Source organism: Ruditapes philippinarum, unplaced genomic scaffold (assembly GCF_026571515.1).
Source record: "Ruditapes philippinarum isolate M1 unplaced genomic scaffold, ASM2657151v2 ctg8629_1_1_1_1, whole genome shotgun sequence".
NCBI classification, from domain to species: Eukaryota; Metazoa; Mollusca; class Bivalvia; order Venerida; family Veneridae; genus Ruditapes; species Ruditapes philippinarum.
Genome location: NW_026857825.1, coordinates 20,191 through 40,757, shown reverse-complemented (window position 1 = coordinate 40,757; position 20,567 = coordinate 20,191). Strand labels below are relative to the sequence as shown.

At 32.8% G+C, this 20,567-nt stretch overlaps 1 protein-coding gene across 2 annotated transcripts; it reads left to right on the top strand.

Moving 5' to 3' along the window:
* Positions 1-908: 908 nt before the first annotated feature.
* LOC132751166 (uncharacterized) lies at positions 909-19,726 on the top strand. Of its 2 annotated transcripts, none has more exons than XM_060741299.1 (15): positions 909-1,169; positions 2,128-2,263; positions 2,629-3,087; positions 3,879-3,969; positions 5,876-7,335; positions 7,734-7,867; positions 8,972-9,026; positions 9,971-10,093; positions 11,046-11,306; positions 11,844-12,391; positions 12,933-12,968; positions 13,349-13,447; positions 14,500-14,602; positions 15,341-15,510; positions 16,150-19,726. In XM_060741299.1, exons 1-15 carry the CDS (start codon positions 1,059-1,061, stop codon positions 17,629-17,631), a joined length of 5,268 nt encoding a protein of 1,755 aa, XP_060597282.1. In that variant the 5' UTR covers positions 909-1,058; the 3' UTR covers positions 17,632-19,726. The 2 variants fall into 2 exon arrangements, with proteins under 2 accessions (XP_060597282.1, XP_060597283.1); XM_060741300.1 differs by having other exon boundaries at positions 910-1,169; positions 2,632-3,087.
* The last annotated feature ends 841 nt before the right edge of the window (positions 19,727-20,567 follow it).

The window sequence follows — 20,567 nt, the reverse complement described above, 5'->3', positions numbered from 1 at the left end:
GCTAAGCCCACGTTATGCTGATTTTAACTTACCAATTCCTCATAAATTTTGGCATTAATATAAAACGGTAACATCTATGCCTTACAATAACTCAAACTTTAGAAATGGACATAATAAACTTATCAGACAATCAGTGTCCCATTACTGCTCAGCATTTTAGACACAATTTTGACAAGTACACAAGGTTATTCACACCTCGCCGTCCGGTATTATCAGGGTAATTATCTATATAATTGACTTCATGGTCCCCTATCAACCGTCCCATATTCGTTTTTTACAAATTCCGGTATTGTCAATGTTTAATGCAAAAGTTTAACGAAGGGAAAATTTGGGACTGAATTAATCGTCCGGTGTTTAGAGGTTCCGATTTTCTCTGCGTCCGGTTTTCTCAACTTTAACTGTATTTTCTGATAAACATTAAGTACCGTGATATCATCTCCCAGGAAATGAACATGACATGTTGTCTATGTCTCTGGGTTAATATTTAAAAAAAAAAAATCTTTTTTAGAACTAGATTTTGAAATATATTTCATATCAGGTATCTCAAACTTTATGTAAACTGTCATCTCATTGAGGACTGCAACATCTGTAGTTTCATGTTGTTTGTATACCTTTAAAAAAATGTGCTATTGATGGGACATACTCATTATCATCTTGACTTCATGTGTTCTTGCTTCAAACATATTTTATAAGTTTTTTTTTCCAATTATTAATAATTTCTTTGTATTTCCTGAACTCACACAAATACTAGATTAGTTGTTGATATGCATGATTATGTACTGAAAGTCAAAAAATATTTATTATTTAATGAAATCAGATTTTATTATTGATTATTCTGACATAGACTTCTGATGAAATGGGAAGTCCCTGTTGTATAAATTAAATATACTTTCTAAACAAATGTATACTAGATCTTCATCAAGGTCAGGATCAATTCCATTAAATTACTATTTGCCACTGAAAAGCTGTTATTTTTTAGAATTTATTGTTTTAGTATATACTCACTGATCACTGTTTTTATGTTTAATTTTCATGTCTATTTTTAGCTGTAATTGGAGATGCCAACCACAAGGCAAGGGGCTGAGACTCCCCATAGAAATGTCCAGCTGCAAGGACCACAGAAGGTTGATGCAAGAAAAGCTGCTCAGAGCAACAAAAAAGATGCCGAAGTGAGTGTAAAACCTAAATTCTCAAAGACCAGGCAGAATATATATTTGCCTCTGTTATTTGAATAAAAATTTATCAAGAATTTTGCAATTTGAAATGTTGATTTTCTATAATTAAAGAAGAAGTTTTTAATAAATTTAGGCTTTATACAAATCAAGAGTTAAACTATTGTAAACTGAAGGTAAAAATAGAAGGAAATAATTCAACATTTGTGCTCCGCATAAGCCACAGTGGCTAAAAATTCAGTGGATAATTTGCCACCATCTACTTATGATTTATACCAAATAATAAAGGAGCACTTCACAAATGGCTAGTCTCATTTTTTCAGTGGCACTTTTACAGTCTGCCAAGTTTTCTGATCAATCAATTATAGTTTTATCTTTTATTAGTTCATGACATATACAATGTAATACATAAGCGCTTAAAGAGAAACAGCTTTGACTAGCAAAAAGGAGCAAGTTGGTTTGATTTAACTTCTGTACAAACGCAAGACTAAGTAACTTGATCATGCAATTCACTGTCAGTTACAACTTACAGTCTTAAAAGATGCCACATTGTTAGAGAATAGGCACCGCCTCCGTGGTCGAGGGGTTAGAGTCGATGACCTGTAATCCAGGTACCTCTCTGGCTCGGGTTTGATCCCCGGAAGATGCTTTGGTAGTTTAGCACGGAGGAAGGTAGTCTAGTACTGGTGTAACTCTCCAGGAAGGATGGTTAGTAAACTTCCCGCCTATATGACTGAAATACTGTTGGGAAAAGGCGTAAAATGAAACAAACAAACAAAGTTAGAGAATACGGTATGAAGTGAAAATATTTTTAAAATTCTAAAACTTCAAGTTGACATCTTTCTGGTATAAGAGATGTAATATTTCAGTGAAATTAAGTGTTTACTGCGTGCAGTTTTTAAATATTCTTAGCTTTTAAAGTTGATTAATAAACATAAACATTTTTGATACTTAGATTGTAAAGCTTACTAGAAGATCCCAAGCAACACCGGAAACCAGCCAAAACACTCCAAGAAGAACCAGAGGTTCTGATGTTGAACCAGAATCTGTAATGGAACCAGCTTCCAACGAAAGGGCAACCAGGAGGAATGGTAAGTTTTGACTTATCTTTTTTAAACATTGCTGGCTGGCTTCCAGGAGAGTGCAAAAAGGCTAATGAAATGTAATAGGGATATTTCCAACGAAATATTCATTGAAAAGTCACCATTGGTATAAATATTGCAATAATAATTGATATGTCAACAATGTTGATAAATTATGTACTATAGTAATGAAAATTTAATGCCCTGTTATTGCTTGTAAACAATGCCAAACTCCCCTAACATAATTTTGCTATTGACAAGAAAGTTGTGTATTGATGCAAAAATATCAGTTGCTTTTGTGATTTAAAACCATGTTTAATAATCTAAGAATACTTATTATTAATAGCTTTTTATAAATATTTCATTTTCTTTAGCAGTGGTCAAAGCCAGTCATGCTGTCGGACAAACTCAATCTCCATCTACAAGAAAGTCAAAACGGACAGCGACAGAAAGTCCCAAAGTTATCATAACAAAAAAGCCAAGAACTGATCAAGAAATTAAAGTTCCATCTGCAACAGTAGTTGAAGATACTTCTAGTGATGATGTACCTAAAAGCAAGAACGAAGATCAAGTGACAGAGGTTGAAACTAAAACTGACAAGGGAGACTTAGTAGAGATGGGAAATGATGCACACAAAAATGTGGATATGGAGTTCAAAAGTTCAAAAACACTTAAAGCTGAGGATGCAGAGTTAAAAAGTTCGAAATTGAAAAAAGCAGGGAGAGGTTTAAAGCCTGAAGATGCTGATGTTATATCACCAAGGAGAAGTTCAAGAGCTGTGGTTCCTAACAGTAGATTTAAAGATATGGTAGACTTGGGCAAGAAGAAAACTGGTAAGTACCAATAGGTTTGATATGGGATATATCTTCATGTAAGTTCTACAGTTACTAACTAGTTTAGGTCGGTGGTCTACTCAGGGTGCCTGAAATATTAAATGAAGGGCACCTGAGGTCTTCCTCTATTAAAAATACAGCCATATGACATTAACAAACAAATTAAGAACAGAAAAAACAGTTAGTTATCAACATAGTAACATCTATGAATTCTTAAAGTATATAAAGCTATAAATCTACTGTCAATGGATTGTATTATTATTGCTTATATTACGATTAAAATGATAACTGAATACATAGAATGAAAGAAATTTATCAGCATATTTTATTGAAAGCGAGCGTGGCATATATGAAATCTTCGCAAAACCTACTAAAACTGTGTATTGTTTATGTTCATTGTTACACATTAATGATTAAGCCTCAGAAATAAATAAATTTGTACTTAAGAAAGGGCAATCATGAATACCTGAAGAAAGTATTGATAAATATTTTGTCCTAAAAGTAGTCAAATGTATATAAAACAAATTAGTAATTTGACTTCCATACAAAATACTAATTCACTATAAGTGCATGTATTTATTGTCAAAAAGCAACAGATGAAAAAGATGGTACAGGTAATTGGCCAATGAGTAACTTTTTGAATACTATAAAAGTACACCAAAATTAAAAAGCTTTTGAGAAATAAAAATAAAAGCATTTCTGAGGCATAATGGGCCTTTAAAGTATATTAATACATACATGTATGGATTTATGACAGTTTATGTTATAAAAGATTGATGAAATTGTTGTAGTGATAAAGACAGAATCTTTGAAGGATGTGAAGGATGCATCAACAGTAAAGAAGCCAAAAGTTGATTATACATCGATAAATGTACAGCAGCAGTAAGTATAAAAACAAAAATATCCTATAATTAATTTTTAGCTCACCTAAGCCTTTAGAATATTTCAATAATCTAAGGTTAGTGATACAGTGCCATCATGAGCCTCTTCACGGACTCTTAAGAGCCTTTTTATAATTGGTATAGATGTTAAAAGATATGTTCATCAGTGATTATACAGTTAAAGGATCTTTCTGTTTAGGGTTGCAACCTTAACACAGCAAGCCTACTTATTTGTGTTAAGTTTATGAAAACGTAGAGTAAAAATATTGTTAAGTGGACAAACTTTGTTCTTCAACATTGCCAGAAGTCTTAGCTAACTTGTCAAAATATACAGAACTTTCTCTTGCTTGGGTTGAAACAATGTAGAATTTTGGTGATAAAAGTAGTGAAATGTGTCATACATTTCTTAAAGCTTGATTTTTTGAAGATTTATTTTACTGTGGGTATGTCATTGTAGCCTTTACCCTGCAAATGATTCTACCAATAGAACCATTCAGTGCTATCTGATCATGGTCTACACTGTTCATTATTCAGTCAGTACTTATTTTGAAATAAATGAGCCCATCAAGACAAAACCAACATATTGGGGTTGCGACCAGCATGGATCCATACCAGCCTTCGCATCCGCGCAGTCTGATCAGGATCCTTGCTGTTTGCTTACCAACCCTATTACAAGTAGAGAAACCGATAGCGAACAGCATGGATCCTGATCAGACTGCGTGGATGCGCAGGCTGGTCTGGATCCATGCTGGTGGCAAACGCATTACGTTGGTTTTGTTGTGACGCGGCTCAAATGGTTTTGTCCAGATCAAATTATGGTTAAGTCCATTTTAGATATTAAGCAGGATAAGGGTTAAAATCATTTGCTCCTTACTCTTGTGAGTTTTGAAACCAGCAATGGATGGTTGTTTCTTGTCAAGGTTGTTCCATCTTCAAGATGCCCTATGATCTTTAAAATATCATTATGACTGAAAAAATTTTGCTCCTTTAATGAAAACATGAACTGGTGGTCTTGGTTACAATTAAATTTTGTGTCATGAAAAAGTCAATTGTAGTGTAAGAAAGTTATCCAACTTGCTTGAAGTCTGTGCTTCTACTTAGGCGCAAACCTGTTCCTGAAATAATAAAATAAAACATAGCCAAGGTCTACTTCAACCAATATTCCATCCAAATTCTTGCATTATATAAGACTGATATTTGCCCCCTGTTTGCTGATAATCTGATTCATATGCATCTGAGTGTTCACTGTTATTTAATATAATTGATTCAGGAGAGAGCTTGAAGTCTATTTATAATCTTTCAATCTCCTAAACATTTAGTAAAATCGAAATTTATTGTTATTTCAGTACTATATGTTTCATTTGTATCTATATGAATGCCTCTGTATGATCCAGATTTGAATTTTTTACTGTTGACATATATAAAACTATTACGTTTCATGTATAAAATGAAATTTGTTGTTTCAGTATTTAAGCACATGCTTATGATACAAAGAGTGATTTACCTCCTCAGCTCATTTGTAATATGCATAAATTTTATTTATATGAAAGTTTTTATGTATCTCACTGTTTTTTCATTTATTTATAAATAAAGCTTTTTTTTGTCTTTATGGGTTTTTTAAGTGAAAAAGTGAACTTTGTATGGGTCATATGGCAACTTCCAGCTGTGCATTATTTCAGGCACAGACAGGCACCTGAACCATGGATGTTCCATAAACTAGCAAGGTAGCTTTCTTCTAAGTCCCTGTTGGGATTTGAACCCACAGCGGTGAGGGGACAAGTGGTTTGAAGTCAACAACCATAACCACTTGGCGGCAGATGCCCCTGAAAGAGTGAATATAAACAAACTTGATATACCTGTATGATAATTATTTCAAAGTAAACATTTATAACATTTTTTTCTTACAGGGCAGAAACTAATGAAATTACAGAAGAAATTATTACAGAGGAGACCAAGATTGATCAACTTGCACAGATGAACTTGATGGATGACACATTAGTTTTGCCACCAGGTACAACTGGAGCTTCTGATTTAATACCTTCAGAAATGGAAGTTTCTACAGAGGGAAGTAATAGTGGCATTAGAGTGATAAAATACCCTGGTGCTAAGGTGATAAGATATCCGGCTGACACCAAAGATGCTGCTAGTATAAATCCAGACATCCCTGAAGAAGTTACAGACAACATGGAGGAAAAAGAAATACAGGATGAAATATCTGACTTTACCCACAGTGCCGAAGGTGCTTCTGATAATTATGATGAAAATGATAAATCAAAACATTCAAATAATCATAGACAAGCGGGCAATGTACCTGAGCCACAAGTAATTGTAATTCCAGGTGAAACTTGTATGAGTAAAATCATTATTCCAAAAGATCCCTATAGAGCAAGACTGGAACAAGCTTTTGAGAACAAAGGTGGATCAATGGTTATTGGTCCTAGCACTGGGAAAATTCGAACAAAGAAACTTATTGTCACGCCTACACATCAACATGTTTTAAAGAAAGACCCTCAAAGGGCTCTCAAAGTTGCTGAGCATGGAGAAAAGATACAGTCACCAGAAACAACATTGGGTAAAGCTGTGGGAAAATCTACTGTGACTTCTGTTATATATCCATGGACACAGAAACCAGGAATCAGTACTGGTCAGACCATACATACGCCAGAGAAACAACAAAAATCAGCAGTGCTACCAAGAGTTGAAGATAGCAATAATAATCAGGGTGAAGAAAATTCTGTAGATTTGGATGGTAATATTACAAAAACTAGCAATGCATTGCCTGGAGAATCAGCAGCACAGGTTAAAGCAAATGTACCACATGTGAGAGTAGTCTATGTTAAAACAAAACAGAAAGATCCATCAGAAAAAGTACAAGGTACACATGTAGGTAAAAAACATGGCATTCAACTTCATGATGGCTCAGGAACTAGGAACATTATTAATAATTTAAGAAATAATACACAAATACCCATTGAAGGTAGACATACCAAGGTAGAAAGATCTGAAACGTTTGGTAAAGAAATAAATACTGACAACATTAGTTATATAGAAACTACAGATCAAATATCAAGCAATAAAGAAGATCATCGAGCTAGTGAAAATACACAATTTGTTGAAGGTGTTGAACAGGTTACCAGCGTTCCTGTTGAACAAAACATCGCCAATTCTCTGTGTCAAGTTATTGAATACAAGCATCAGCCTCAGACAGCTATAGAGTATGTTCTACTTGATAATAAGATGGTACCTATACATAAACCATTACAGGTTGGGGGTCATCATGCAAGGGTTCATTCTGGTAGAAGGGCTGAGATTGTACATAGGGCTACACCAGGGCGAGTGGAACCTGGTGGCCAAAAAGAACAAGGTGGTTAGTATTTAAGAAAAATTTATTAGTAAAAAACAGAAACTAAAGAACTCTTTTTGAAATTAGTTTGTATTTTCTTTGTGTTAATGAGAGAATTAACTTTGAATTTCTAAAGATATATGCGCAAGGAAAAGTAAGCTTTTATATCCCCCACTGTAACATTATAGTTTTTAAGGGGTTGGTTATGCCATTATCTCCTTTGTACATAAAGGAAAAGTGACCTATCTCCTTTGTACATTTGTATCATGGTAACATTGCAGCAGCAGTAAAATTTTTTGTTTTACATCTACACTTTCCCCAAGCTTCATGAGCTAGTAAAACATGTTCAATGTATATAATTATGTGAGAGAAAGAAAACCAAGTCCTTCAGACTACATGTATATTTTCTTGTATTGTTTTAGATTATTTTAAGAAGATCCCATTATCTACTGCTCAGAGTGCAATCAGTACAGTATTATCACAAATTGAAGATGGTCAGATTACATCAGTGCCTAGAAATTCTCATACCAAATTCACAATTCCATCACGGCAACAGGTTAGTGTTTATGTCTTTGATAATTATTAACTATGACATTATAAGGGTTTGTACAGTCTTAAAAACTGCTTAGATTTGAGTTCCTTTCTAAAAAGTGCTTAAAAATGCTTGAAAAACACTTAAAAAGTGCTTAAATTTGCTGAAAATGTGCTTGAAAATGCTTGAAAAACAGTGTTAGTAAAAACCGATATTAAACACAAAAAAACAAAAACAAAACAAAAAAATGATTCAAATTAGTACCAAAATCACTGAAATGTTGGCCCAATGTAACAGTAAGGTGAAGAATTGCTATTGATTATAATGAACTACATGTAATTCCTTTGTTCTTCAATAGAAATTGTAAAATTGTTTATTGAAAATGTGTATTCAACAAAGAAATAGCTAAAAAAACTATCCTTTGGTTGAGGATTGTGTTGATGAACATGCAACAAATTGTGCTTGAAAATTAGGAAAACATGATAAAAAAGTGTTTGAAAATACCTTGTATTTTGTTTTTGTATGTCTGTACGAACCTTAACTAATTCAGGGCTAACCCTGGTTGAAAATTTTGTTTTTTGCCAAATTTATTTATTTAATTTATTTCCAATTTCATACAAAATGTTATTGAAATAGCATAACATTTCTAGAACTCAAATCGTGATTTTTGTAGTGAAAATAGATAAATATTAGCAAATTGCTAAAACGGCTAATAGTGAACCCTAAAATTTTCATATTACTGTAGCTAAGTTAATATCTATTACCCTCTACCAGCTTTAGGGCTGATGAAGGCTAAGGAGACGATGCTGGTGTCAATATGAAGTTTGTCATATCAGTGTTGGCAATGAATAGCGTCAGAAAGGGTCAACCTATTAAATCATTGTCTGAGAAGACTATGTGTGGTTTGCTGTTTACATTGATATGAAAGATAAATGTACGAGGGTTGTCCCTATGTCATGGACAACAGCGTTAAAATACAAAACACTTAAGTAATAACAGAAATCTAAAAAAAATTTACTGGTATTTAATATTACATTACTGAACAAGCATGCATGATATCATTAAATTTGATTAATTTCATCATTAAACAGACCAAATTATAAGACTACCTGTATGTTTCAATTACAGGGATCTTCAGACGAAGAGCTAAATGAGACGTCATCTGTGATGCAGCAACCTAGAGGTATGTTATCTTTATATGTCCTTTAAAACATTGTATAGTTAAAGTGGATGGTGGCGTAGCTAAGTGGTTAATGGGTCAGACTAGACTTAGGACCGCTGGCTGGTTGGGTTTAAATCACACTAGGGGCAAGCCATTGTTTCTATTAGTAAGAAACTTTACACTCCTTGCTTAGTACTGGTTGGTTCCAGGAAGGGATTCCAGAGTGTTTCAGATAACATACCATAAGCTGCCAACACAAACTAAAAATTAATTCGTATAAGCTAAAGTGGGTGACAGCTAATTTCCTTGAGCAAAAGAATTGATTATAATATACAATGTACATACCTTTTCTTCTATGATGTAAATGTGTACCTGAGAGGGTGGTACAATATAGTGGCTTAAAAATATGGTATGCCTGTAGTGGATTGAAAGACTTATGATGTGGAATAAATGCTGCACAGTCTTTGTGCTATTTGCTTGAGACCATATTTTAAGCAATTACTTTACTCATAAATAGAATACATTTTTGAATAATTATCTTAGTTATAGAACTGTTCACATATTTGTTAAAAAATGAGTATGCAGTCAGTATGGTTGAGCAACAGAACAGTATTCTATGAGTCTGGTATTTGATTCCCTGTCAAGTTATCTATTTTTCTCAGTCCTATAACAATAGCATATTTATAATGTGAACATTCCAGAAAAAAAAAGTTTTTTTTGTCCCACTGTATAATATCTATAGTGCAACAATGATAATGGGACCATTTGAACTGATTTGGAAAGCCGCGACTGTGTGTCTTGACTTATTACTTTTGGCTACACAATTTTAAAATTTTGATGTTTATGTATGACCTTAAATTTGATTTAAAGGCTTGAAACAAGCCCTTGAAAAATACTTAATTTTTGCTTCAGGCACTATTTGAAACATGGATACATTAAAGTTTTTTTTCTTCATTTTTTTACAGTTTTACATGGGTACATAGACTATCCGGTAAAAACTGATAGCCCAACTCAAATTGTAGAGATCAGTACAGAAGCATTCAATAAAGAGATTTATGGGGAAGAGGTTACATTGGATACTGTCACTGGTAAATATGTACAGTTTTTTACAAGATTGATAATTTTCAGTACTTGAGTTATTAGTAACACTGTCTTGGATTAATTTAATGTTAGATATGGTTCAATGATTGGTTCAATGATTGTAAGTTCGTTTTTAAGCATTGATGGACCAAATAAGTCAGATACAGATTTTTCTTACTGTCTGTTTTGTCTGTCAGCTTTCATCTACTTGACAAGAGTTACATTTTATTGTATTGATATATAGTGGAAATTTAATGCGTGTAGTTTCAATACTGAATTTATTGATAATGCGTGTAGTTTCAATACTGAATTTATTGATAAGTTGAATAAAGTTATTTTTTGTGAGCTTCTGGCAAGCAAAATATTATTTTATTCAAAGAGTACAAAAAATTCAGTTGTGAAGTTACACGAATATAATATTCTATTTATCACATACCTAAAATAAAGACTGTTTAAAGTGCAATACAATCATTTTTCATTGATGTGCCTATAGTGAAAAGCTAACATTAAGCGCATTTAACAATGTTTCTATAACGAAAATGATATTTCGTCAATGTATATGCACAGCCATGCAATATCGTTTGTATGGAGTCACAAAATCGGCACAGGTATGTGATAAGGTATTATCTTGACATTTGTTGTTAATTTTTTTAAAGTTTGGAAGTTGTGCTGTAACTGCTTTGATATTACTTGAATAATTTAGAATACTTTATCTAATGTTTTAATGCTTGTTCATCATTTAACAGTTCAGGTAAAGAATTGTTTCTATTAGTAAAAAATTGTATAGTGAAAAGTTGATACACATAATTTTGTTTTTGAAAATGTTACTTTTGTTGTATATTACATTTGTTAATGCGTTGTTATGTGTTTAGGAAATTTATAACATTGACTCAATTAAAACCTAGCCTGATGTAAAAGCTGTATGTAAATTTATTGTTAATGGAATACTTTTTCTTGCAGGTGAATTAGTACAGCCATCATCTGCTAGTCAAATTGAAATAATACCTATGCAGACTGTATCATTTCCAGAGTTAACATCTGGGAACCAGTCAACTCAGTCTGTATCTCTACCTGAAATATCAGCTGTAAACCAGTCTGTAAAAGAAGTAGCAGGTGCCCAGTCTGTGCAAGTAAATGTTGACCAGTCTATGGAGGAAAATGGACAGACTGTGGCAGAGGGTTCTGACAATGGCGGAACAATAGTTTACTCAGGGTCAGAAGGTATCCTAACATTATGTAGCATTTTCTTATGTAGTTATTTAGAACTGGACATACTGCAGTAAGGCAAACTTTTCTTCAAAAGTGAAAATGATACAAGTCAAATTGTTAAAAAGAGTAATTGGAATTCAAATTGTAAAAGTGAGTAATTATACACAAAAAGTCAAAGCCAGGCCTTGGGCACCTTGAGGGCTGTAGCACTCTTAGATAACATGTATGACCTGTATAAGTTAAATTGAAATCAATAAAAAAATATATGTCTAATTCTAAGATGTTTAAGAAAAATCCTTACTTAGCTGGGTGCCACCATTTTGAAAATCTTGAACTGGTTCTATATATGAGCTATAATTAGATTTCAGGACGCTTTTGAAAAAACATTAATTAAAGCATGTACACAATTCAGACTGTTCCTTGAAAAAGCAGCAGTCTTACATCCTAAATTACACTTCTGGTAAAGTACAGTACACCTAGGATTTAAAAAATTGGATTCCCAGCTTCTATGATTTGATGAAAAGCTAAGCTTACTCTTGTATTTAACAGAAAGACATTCAGGGGAGGTCACTGTATGGACAGAGGGAACGCCAGTTGTCTCCTCTGATAGTAACGTGATGATGAGTACATCAGAGGTTCATGAAGATGGTATTTTACATATAGATGGTCTAGACAACTCCCAGATACCAGAGAATGCCACGGTGACTGTAGAGAAGCTGGCGTCAGGAGGGGAAATTGTTATAATGCAGATTAAGGAAGCAGCTGTGTCTAAAACTTTAGAGAAAATGAAGACGTCCAGGACAAGTATTAATGACCATTTAGTAAAAAGTATTGGAAGTAAAGCCCCGTCTGTCATTCGGGCTTCTGTTGTAGGAAAATCACTGCCCCAGCCGTCTAAGAAGTATCCGTACAATGTCAGAATCAACCCGAGCGTGATGAAACTTCCGGAAGTGAAAGTTACACCGGTCCGTGCCTATGAGAAATCTGAGATACAGGGTAGTGAGAAAAGTGAAAGCTCTGTTACAGTTGTTTCTAAGACAACTGGTACAAATACTGAAGATAATGAAGCAGATATGGATGATGATGAAGAGGAAGAGGTAAACTTTTATTTATATATTAGAGAAAGAAACAATGGTAATACATGTATTTTGGCATTTATAATTCTTGGGAGTAAATTAACATAGTAATAAGACCATAAAGGGGCTGCCTTGTCTGTTAAAGGGCAAGCATAAAAGGTGTTTATGCCAGCCCAAGATGGGTCACCAATATAACATGTATTTCCTGTTATGACACCTGTACTGGTTTACCACAGGAACTGGACAGAATAGTTTTTCAAATAGCTTTAAGCTTTCATCAAAATTAAGCTAGAATAAATGTTTTACATAATAGGTTAAAGTTTAAAAAATTAGTTGATTAAGGGAAAATGCATACATGTATGGCATCATTATTTATAAAATCTGCAAACTAATGTTTAAAATGAAGTCAAATGTACACAAGTTTAGTGATTTTATGTTGACTACTGTTTCGTTGTTTTATGAATCTTTTGTTCAATGTTTTCTTGATATACCAGTTAGTAACTTGTTATAATAATATGTATAATACAAGCCAACAAATAATCAATAAACATTATGATTTCAGGAGGGGATAACATTGGAAGAAATTGGTAGAAAGAAGGTAATTTTTTTAAAACAAAGATAAAAGGTGTTTTTAAAATTTTGGTATTTGCCATAAAAAGCTTACCAAATTTCAATTTAAAGATTTGATGGGCTTGTTTTGAATCTTCAAGATTCAAGGCAGTATTGACATTAGTTGGTCTCTGAGTTTTATTTTACCTGTAGACGGCTAACTGCAATATGCCAAGAGTTTATAGCCAAGTTAGCCGGGTGCTTATTCATGCTTTTTCAACTAAATAGGAAATTATATTTGAGTGCATTGTTGTAGAATAATGCACGAATCGAGTTCAAATGCGTAGGAATATTATCACGAAGGCTGACTGATTATTTTCACAGATATAAGAATTGAACAAATGTTATTATTAAACATTATGTTTATAGGATGCACCTTATCAGGAATATATAGTGGTACGTTTGCCAGAAGGTTCTGAGGTGAAGCAGCTTCAACCTAGACCTAAAAAGGAGAAAACACCACTAGGGGTAAGTCTTATATACTGAGACTGGCTTCATAAAATTAACTTATTCACTGTCATAGATCAATATCTTTATTATTTAATTAAATTATTTTAATTATTTTAAGTTTGGGATGCAGAAGGGGTAGGCATCCTAGTATTTGAGTGACTGGTGATTCAAATGAATGGACATTTTTATGGATATCTTTTATATATATAATTTTAGCCACAGAGTGCTAGAGAGACAACCCAAACACTTAATAAAATGAAAGTGTGAAAAGCAGTATTTCAGTCTCCAGTATATTTACTCAGTTGTGATTTTACAATTAATTGTACTTGGCTAGCAAACTAAAGGTCATTGTTTTACTCAAGAGCCAGCTTAGATGAATAGGGAGATATCAGATTATTAAACCAGAGGTAACTGGTTCAATCCTTAGGCACAACGTAATTTCTTGGTGACATTTGATCTTGGACATCGGATCTAAATGGTCATTTGTCTCTCACCACTGATTCAGAAATCATTATGTGTTTAGTAGTCCGTCACTTGCGGAGAAGTAGGTAATTACTACATGTAGTGAGTTATCCAGGAAAGCTGGTTATACGGGTCGACTGCCGAGATATGACCAAAAGTTTGTGCTTAAAAACCAGAGAAACAAACAGGTTTACTCTAGAGACTGCTTCTGCTTTAAATAATACATGAATCAGCACCTGATCTAACCGCCTCCGTGGTCGAGGTGTTAGAGTCGATGACTTCTTATCCAGTTACCTCTCTGGCGTGGGTTCGATCCCCAGAAGATGCTTTGGTAGTTTAGTGCAGAGGAAGGTAGTCTAGTACTGGTGTAACTCTCCAGGAAAGATGGTTAGGAAACTACCTGCCTTTATGACTGAAATTCTGTTGGGATAAGGCGTAAAATGATACAAACAAACAAACAAGCACCTGATTTGCCTGGAAAGTCACCATATCATAAAACAACAAAAAATATGATTTGTATATGATTTGACAACGTTCATGTATAATATCAATTATGCTACAGTAATTCTGATAATGAAACCCTAAAGTTGTTTTGTATCATTTCATAGGAGGAAGTAACTATGGATACTGATGGAATGTATTTCTGTGTCGACTGTGGACATAAAACTGAAAATAGAGGAAACTGGTTTAAACATAGGAGAAAACATCTAGGTGAGTAATATTTCATTTATTAGGGGAACCAATATAAAGAAATATGCTTGTAGGATTTATTACTTTTTATGCGCCTCCAAATAATAGTGCTTTAATTACAATGAAAAATTTAAGCTTTGTCAGGCATCTCCCAATGCGTTACTGGTCAGATGGTGGTTCTTTATAAAAGAAATAGCTTAAATTGTTTCAGTCTGTTGAGCAACATGGTAAAAAAAATAGAAATAATCTTTAAATGACATCTTTTTCTAAATGTGACACTGCAATGACTTTTATGAAACTTGCTAGAAATGAAACAATGATGTAAAAAATCTGAATTTTATGGTTCAAATAAAATAGCAAGTAGGAGAGGTTTAATAAAGGCTAGTACTGGTAATAATTAACAAAATCTCATTCAATTGATTGATCCCTACTCAGACTTTTTATTTGTATAAAAATAAATTTTTACCTCAAACATTGACATGTGTTCTTTTGTTAAAAAAACTGTTTGTTGTAAAATGCAATAATCTGATAATTTTAATAAGACAGGTAAGAGTCATATTGGGATCTATCCATAACTTAAGTTTCTGACATGTTGATACAACAAAACTGGCACAGGAAACAAAAAAAACAAACAAAAAAACGTTGATATGCTGTAACAATGTGGAAACAAAATGTTTACATACAATTGGAAAGATGCATGAGTTAACTGACATTTTATTTGTTACTACATGGCTTTTTATGAATTGTTTTTTGTTTCAGGTATCCGCCCACATGCCTGTCATAAATGTTCATACAGGGCAGCTACAAGTAGTAATTTAAAGAGACACATGCAGATTCATGACGATGTTCGTAACTTTCTCTGTGTCTACTGTAATATGTTGTTCCGTCAGAAAATTCATCTGGAGAGGCATTTGAAATATAAACACGAGGTACCTACACAGAGATTTTGATTTTACAATGTGTCTGTTCATGTAACCAAATGGTAGATAGACAATTAATGCTGGCATTAAGCATCAAAAATTCATTTCGTTGAAAGGTCTAATATCCCTTTAAACATAATTCAATGTACAGATCTACTGCATTTGTATTCAAAATATTTGTTTTAAAATTTACTAAAAGATGAAGCAAATTCAATGATGTTTTAAAATGACCATGGGTTACCATGTCTTCATGTGTAATGTATATTTTATCTCTCTTAAAGCTGCATGCCTACGGAAATATTTCAAGATATTTAACTTTAGAAAAATGTTCTAAAATTTAAAAGTGAAGTAAAATGATTCAAGTAATCATTTACATGTTGTGTGCAATTAATGACTTTGCAGTATTTATCACCATATTTCAACTGTATGACCTATGCAGTATGGGCTTTTTTTACATATTTTGACTTCTTTCTGATTATTTATGTGGATTGTATGGTGGTTTGCAATGTGTAAATTTCTTTCTGTGTTCACTTTACAACATTAAACTTTTACATACATTTTCAAATTTTTCATGAAAAATAGCACAAATTTGGAGGAATACTGTGTTAATGCATGCAACTTTTAAATTTTGTTTCTTTTTTTTCACAGGAGAAAAATGTACAGTGTCCTCTTTGTGACTATGTGTGTTCCAGTGAAGACCCAGACCTCAAAAATCATATCAAGAGAAGACATATGCCACAGGAAGGGGCCTTAAATGCATTTACATGTGATGTTTGTGGACTTATGACTGTCAGTAAAAAAGATTTGAAACAACACAAAAAGTTCCATAAGAATGGACCAGAATTAAAACTGTTTTGCGAGCATTGTAGTTTTGTAACAGACTGTGTTAGCCGATTACGGCGGCATATGTTAATACACACAAAAGAGAGACCTTTTCAATGCGGGCTTTGCACGTATCGTGCAACGCAGAAAGAGCATGTTTTGCGTCATATGAGGTCACAGCATGGTGTTGAAGTGGAGCGTAACCAGCGGAGATCTTTACTAGAAAAGAATTACAATAATCCTCAGGAGATTCTTATAGCCGGTATGGAACAGTCCTCCAGCACAGCAACAACTTCTGCCTCAAAGGAAAGTACATCAGAAGCAGATATAGGGCCCTTTGAGAAGTCGGACTATTCCAGTACTGATAAAATATTCGCTTGCAACTACTGCTCAATGAAATTCTCTAAGCTGATTAATCTATATAAACATCTATATGCTCAACATAAACAAGTCATGCCTGATGAAGGGCCGAACGATTTTCAATGTGTTGTCTGTGACTTTCACACAAACAGTAAAAAGAATCTGTTGGTTCACATGAGGAAACATAATATGCAGGACCATTCCCCACCCACTCACGTTTATTCTTGTGTTTTGTGTCGATACATTAATCCAAGACGTAGAAACCTGTTCCAACATATGAAGAAGAAACATGGCATTGAAATCATCATGAAAGATGATGGGTTGAATTGTTACGTCACATTAGACAATGCAGCGGCTCAAGTTCAAGGTCAAAGTGTCAAATCTAGTGTCATGGCTTTGTCAGATATTGTCACCACTCAGACAATGGATGACGCAGCTCAGATGGAGTTCATGACCGGCTCTGGGGAAGACACTGCTCCATTTCATGCAGAAAAGATTACAATAGACAACATAATGGCAGATGAAATGGAATCGTATGTGGTCTCAGATTCATCGCATGAACACAGCATGGTATCTCCTCAGGTGTCAATTAGCACAGTTCTTCACGCCTCAGTGCAGGAACATGAAGCTGCTGAAGCTATCGAAGGATTACAGGCTCTTGCAGAGCAGGCAGGAATACTTGAAACACAGAATGTGGATAATGATATGACATCAGAAATCGTATCATCGGCCATAGAGATAGTCTCAACACATGAAATGAATGAAGCAGAAGTTTTGAATTCCAGTGAGACTATTATCAGGGATGAAGGCACTTTAGAGGAAGTATCAGCTGAAGGTAATGAAGGATTTGAAGTGTCTACGGAACAATTAAGTCAGTTGGCTACAGGAGACTTTGTTGAGATTAATGGTGAAGTGTATAAAGTTGAAATAGCGCCTGAAGGTTCATAGTTGTTGAAAAGTTTTCATTTGTTAAGTGGTATAAACTGGTATGAAATAAATGCTTACGTCGCTAAATTTGTGAGATGGACTTTAGCTGAATTGAATTTAAAAAAGTAAATTTGTTGTAAAATGGATTTTAATATCAAAATGCTAAATTTAAGCATTCAACAATATTTGGCCTGCTTTGGTAACTTTGCAAGAGCTGGATTGGCTTAATATTTATGCAGTAACAGATAGGATTGTTACTTTCATGTCTTGAACTTGAATAGCTAGGACAGCATTATAGTAAGGCTATAATGTTTACCTGTATTCACCTTTTAAATGTTACACAATAGTACAGTCATTGTTTTTATAGACTTATTTTTTCATTAATAAAATAAGACCTCATCTTTATAATACATTCAGGTGACAAGATTTTTAACTCACATATAATTGTTGGCTTTTTTGAAGATTATTTAGCTATACATTCTATATCTACTGAAATATCTTTTATTAAGTGTAAAATTATTCATTTTAATGAAAATATACAAACATATTCCTTTCCTACAGGTATTGTTTAATTTTTCTTTTTCAAAATTTTAACAATTTTGTAAACTTATAGAAATATACATTTAAATTCCTTCTAAGTCATTGTCAGCTGTATTTCTGGACTGAAGAATGAAAATGATAATTTTTATGTCTGTATTTGACTTATTTACAAAGTACATGAATGATGAATTTTATTTTGACATTAACTAAAGATACAGGTGTGTAATAAAGCCATTTAATAAAAACAAATTTATTACACTAGTGGCTCACATTATATGATTTTCTTCGACTTGTTCAATAAAATCTTCACTCATCCAATATCCTACATTTATACACGTTTGTTATTTATAAAATTATAGTACTAGATAAAATGTTTTCTAAAGAAGTGTATTATAAATCTACCCTCTTAGTTATGCCTTAGTCTGTTCATACTGTAAACAATATGTAATAAAATTCATAATGAATTTTAAGGAACGTCATACATGAAAATCCATTCTGCATAGATTTTCTGATCAGTGTTTTATTTGTCATCTGTTAAGAAAAATAAACCTAGATAATAATTGAAATGTAAGAAAATTTCATTATTTTAGTAATAATATGGGAATATATTTAATACATTCACCTAGGTTCGTTGGATTTTGTTAAAAGACAACATGTCTGTAAACAATTCATTAATATATGAAAGACTGTCTACAGTTTTGAAAAAGTTACTATATTAATGATGATTTCATCCTCAATACTTAATTCTGTTTTCTTGTATATTGTTTTATGTCAGATATTTCATGGCATCATTTGTGATAAATTCAAATGTTTGTGTTTGGTTTATTTCCCCTTGTGAATGGAATTAAGTTCAAAGAACCAGATGCATAATTTATTACTGTTGTATATTTTAACAGATTCGTTGTTGAACTTCCAACAGACCTCCCTTCCATACTTCCCTGTCCCCCAATCCTGCTTAACTTAATAGGGAAAGTATCGTATTTGTAATCAAAGGTGGGACACATGACAATGGAGTTTTCAGACATCAAGTCTAATGGTGATTTGTCTTTCAACTCTGATTCAGAAATCATGTACTATTGGTAGATCATCACTTGCATAGAAATTGGTAATGACTGGTTTGTTACCGAGGAAATCTAATTCAGAAGACCGAAATTTTATTCAGTAGACTGTCCATTATGACTTTCAATTCAAATGATTAACATATGTTGAAATCTGCATTCAAATGAGACAAACAAACACAAGAAAAGACATACTTAAAAGTAGTGTACAAGTGATTGATTCTGAGTTGGTCTAGTTACCCCCAATTATAACCCAAGACAACTATTTATCACATATTAAGATAAATTAATAGTGTTTATTGATTAAAAAGTAGATAAAAGATATATTCTTGATTGATAACTGTTAATAAAAAAATCCTCTTCAGTGATAATCTAAGGGGAGTAACTATGTACTAAGTATGACATTACTAAATAAGAGTTATCTCCCTGAGGTAGTTAAACAAGTTGCATAAATTATGAGATATAATTCACCTATAATATTTTAACAATATGTCTGTGAGATTTGTATTTATGCATTTCACATAAATAATATATTGCAATTATAAATTATTATGAATTGATATAGAAATGAATCAGTTTAAACAGAATATAATTACATGATTGTATCTTTTATTTTCGACTAAGATTACAAAACATCTATTTTGTTATAAGATGACGACAAATAAACCACTAATGTACAAGATATTCGTATTTCCTTCCAGAAGAGAGATAATTCAATATGCACTTAAATTAGAAGAAAATCGTAGTTATTCCTGTAAGTATTGAATATCAAGACTGGACAAAATTAATTAATTGATTAGTTAATTACTTGAATATTATTATCCAATTATAATCATTGTAAGTACAGTACATTTATAACATTTTACAAATGTTTCAAAGTTGTCTTGTGCAGTTATAGGGTAATTAGACCAACTGATTGAATCCATCATGATTGTCTTCATGCAAGTTTCTTTTTAAATTCTATTCTTTATTTTCCACTCATTTCATGTTGAACATGACATAATGAGACAAACAAAATAAAATAAATTTTAAAAGTCTACCAGAAGTTATGAAACCTGCATGTCACAGACAGACGTCAAAAGACAAATTTAAAGAAAATGAAGGCAACATATCCTAACGTTGACATATATTGCTATTTACTGATTCACAAATCACGACATAAGGATGTAGATAACACAGATGCATAGAGGATATTTGTTTGTTTTGCATGTAAGATTGAAATATAATTTCACTGAGTGAACACCAGATGCAATATTTTCACGAGTGGCGTAGCCACGAGTGAAAATATAATAGCTGGTGTTCACGAATGAAATATATTTCAATCTTATATGTAAAACAAATAAATTTTCTTTTTATTGT